The sequence below is a fragment of the Danio aesculapii genome, chromosome 23 (genome assembly GCF_903798145.1).
Source record: "Danio aesculapii chromosome 23, fDanAes4.1, whole genome shotgun sequence".
In the NCBI taxonomy this organism is placed as follows: domain Eukaryota; kingdom Metazoa; phylum Chordata; class Actinopteri; order Cypriniformes; family Danionidae; genus Danio; species Danio aesculapii.
The window spans coordinates 12,260,205-12,263,650 of NC_079457.1; the positions used below are offsets into that span (position 1 = coordinate 12,260,205).

The window sequence follows — 3,446 nt, forward strand, 5'->3', positions numbered from 1 at the left end:
GGTAGGGCAGTATTGATATAATCGTTATTATGTAAAATATTATGACGCTTTTAAACAAATAAGAATAACGAAATGATTAATAATCGGCGCGTGGTAAAGTTGATGAAGCTTTGTACATGCCCTTATTAATATTCGTATTGTTAGCCAATCCCTGAGAAAAATCTTCTTTGCTTCTGTTGCGTAGCGAATCAGAGAGCCCCACATTGTATACCTAATTAATATTAATAAGTCAAGCACATACGTTTGTTTTGCGTCATGACGTCTGAGTAACCCGGAAACACAGACGGATGTTGTAGAACCTATATTGAAGGCATTTAGGTGAAAAATCGTCTGAATTCATGGCGTAGAAAAGGCATTAATCTTCCCGAATCAGCGGACAGTTTCTAAATTCTTTAGAAAAAATGTTAAGAGTAAGGTAGGTTGGTTTAAGGTTTTATCCACGCATTCTAATCACGAATGTTTGAAGATTGAAGTCAAGTACCATTTAAAAAGCATAATTATAATTATGATACGAATCTTTTATGGGCTTAATATATACAGTATATACGGTGTTTATAATTACAATGTGTCTTATTTCAGAAGCCAAGCTGACAGTCAATCATGATGAGTCTAGAAGTGAGTTTATCCAACAGTTGCATTAAAGTATTGAGGTAAAGTTGGTTTTATATTTGCACATTCGTTCAGTGACAGCTCCATACATTTTTTACCATGGTACTTTAAATATATTCGAACTGAAATCACATGCAAGTATAACTTTAAAACAACATTAGCACTATTTAATTGACTGTGAACAATGTACTTTGTACTTTTGTACAGGTTGTAGGCTGCTAATATGATTACACTATTTAAGAATACTTTTCTGAAATTATATTATTTCTGAATGTGCAAATATAAAACTAACTTTACCTCAATCATTAAAGTCACGTGATGAAGAAGGTCACTTTTGGTAAAGCATTACTTTTAATCAAAACATTGACATTTTGGCCATTATGCTTTCTTATATGTAATCATTTTGTTACCTTTTTTGCAGATGAACTATTAATTTCACTGCACCAAAAGCTGTAGGAGGATGATAATTTAGGATTTCTTGATTCCTCCACTCACCTAATTTGTGCCCATCATGTTTATGACGGCATACCTAGCATTTATAGTCCTAGCAGGACTGTGTGTGGCTTTGGAGATCACAGCCCGGCGTCTCACCTTATCCCAGGCCACACAGACAGCAGTCGCCAATCCGGCTTTCCGTCGTTTCCAGAAGCTCTTTCTGAAGGCGTATCTCCTGGCTCTCTGGGCAGACTGGCTGCAAGGACCTTACCTTTATAAACTGTACCGACATTACAACTTCCTGGAGTCACAGATTGCCATCCTATACGTATGCGGACTGGCATCTTGTGTGCTGTTTGCCCCGGTGGCCGGATGGCTGCCACAGTTTCTCGGCCGAAGACAGACGTGTCTCCTCTTCTGCTTGGCTTATTCAGTATGTTGCATCACTAAACTCTCACAAGACTATTTTATGCTCATAATAGGACGTGTATTAGGCGGACTGTCCACTTCTCTGCTAACAACCACCTTTGAGGCCTGGTATATGCACGGTCACGTTGACATTCATGACTTCCCTAAAGAATGGATTCCTGTTACGTTTGGTAAAGTCGCCAATTGGAATTATGGACTTGCAGTTGGTGCCGGACTAGTGGCGAATTTGTTCGCAGAATGGCTTGGGTTGGGACCAGTCGCTCCATTTATTTTGGCTATCCCAAGCCTTGCTACTTGCGCCTGGTTTGTGCTGTCCGAATGGGCTCAGGAGGACAAACAGGAAGGCATGAATGGAGACAAAAACACCCCCCTTCTTAACTCTCTAAACACTCCCAAGTTGCAATTGTCAGCACGTGCCCGTTTTTGGCGTAGCTGTGTGGACGGCCTTCGATGCCTGCTCTCGGACCGCCGCGTTATGCTTTTAGGAGGCGTTCAGGCACTCTTTGAAAGCGTGCTATATATTTTTGTATTTCTGTGGACGCCTGTTTTGGATCCTCACGGTCCACCTTTAGGAATAGTGTTCTCCAGTCTGATGGCGGCCACCATGGCAGGCTCCACGCTTTTCCGATTGGCCACATCAGCCCCATATCGACTCCAACCCGGTCATCTGCTCTGCTTAGCCGTTCTTCTAGCGTTCTTCTCCTTCTTCATGCTGACGTTCTCCACTGTTCCTGGCCAGCCCCGACCCAGGGAATCTCTGCTCGCTTTCCTTCTACTTGAGCTGGCTTGTGGGCTTTATTTCCCAGCAGTGAGTTTCCTCCAGGGTCGTGTGGTTCCAGTGGAGCGCAGAGCTGCAGTTTTGGCTTGGTTTCGTTTGCCTCTGCACCTCCTGGCCTGTCTGGGACTGCTGGCGCTTCACGGGGAGGTTTCAGGGGCTGGTGCTGGAGAGGCTGGCAGCGGCACCAGGCACATGTTTGCAGGCTGTGCTGGGATGATGCTGGCCGCTCTGCTTGCCGTTATCAGCCTTTTCACTGTGGGCAGGAATGATGCCGACCTGAGACTAGAAGGCACCAAACTGGAAGGAGAAATCTGAGTTGAACAGTGAATTATACATGGACTGTTGAATTGAATTTATTAAATGGGATAGTTCAGTGTTCCCCAACCCTGTTCCTGAAGGCACACCAACACATTTTCAACCTCTCCCTATTCAAACACACCTAAATCACCTGATCAGAATATTAGAAGAGACTCCAAAACCTGAAATGAACGGGTCAGGTAAGGGAGACATCCAAAATATGTACTGTTGGGGTGCTTCCAGGAACAGGGTTGGGAAACACTGGGATACACCCTTGAGATGAACCATCTCATTTTCGAGGGGGGTCCCTAAAAAGTACTTGAAAGAAAGAGTACAACACATCAAAACAAACAGAGATTGTGGACTGGGTTTTTTATATCCTTTTTTTCCTGATGCATTCTGTCTTGGTTAAACAATTGTATTCATGGGTAAATGCAAATGTTAATAGAACCAATAAACTCCTTAAAATCGGATGTATTTACTAAAATGTGTTTGGGAATTAAATCGAGCCGCGATATGTTCAACAAATCAATGAAGTTTTTGTATTAAAGATTTGTCTTTCATTTATTTATCAAACTGTAAATTATAATAAACTAAAGCAGGGGTGTCATTTTCGTTCTTAGAGGGCTGCAGCCAGTGTTACCATATTGGCCGGTTTACCCCCCAATTGTGCGGTTTTGAATTTGATTGTGTGGGTAAAAAATGGCATAGGCGGGTTGACAAAATTTGGGCGGTTTTGAAATGTGAATTTTATAACCAACGTATTTAACACAACATAACCGTGTGTTCCTACTCCATTCAGTTAGTAGTGACCAGTGCATAGCGCAAACCCGCAAGAGGAGGCCCACGAAAGTTGTATCAAAATCTGACTCCCCTTTGCATGCCCGCACATCACGCA

At 42.7% G+C, this 3,446-nt stretch overlaps 1 protein-coding gene across 1 annotated transcript; it reads left to right on the plus strand.

Moving 5' to 3' along the window:
• Positions 1-277: 277 nt before the first annotated feature.
• mfsd5 (major facilitator superfamily domain containing 5) lies at positions 278-3,098 on the plus strand. The gene is made up of 3 exons (XM_056449859.1): positions 278-415; positions 580-615; positions 1,031-3,098. Exon 3 carries the CDS (start codon positions 1,121-1,123, stop codon positions 2,564-2,566), a length of 1,446 nt encoding a protein of 481 aa, XP_056305834.1. The 5' UTR covers positions 278-415; positions 580-615; positions 1,031-1,120; the 3' UTR covers positions 2,567-3,098.
• Positions 3,099-3,446: the final 348 nt, after the last annotated feature.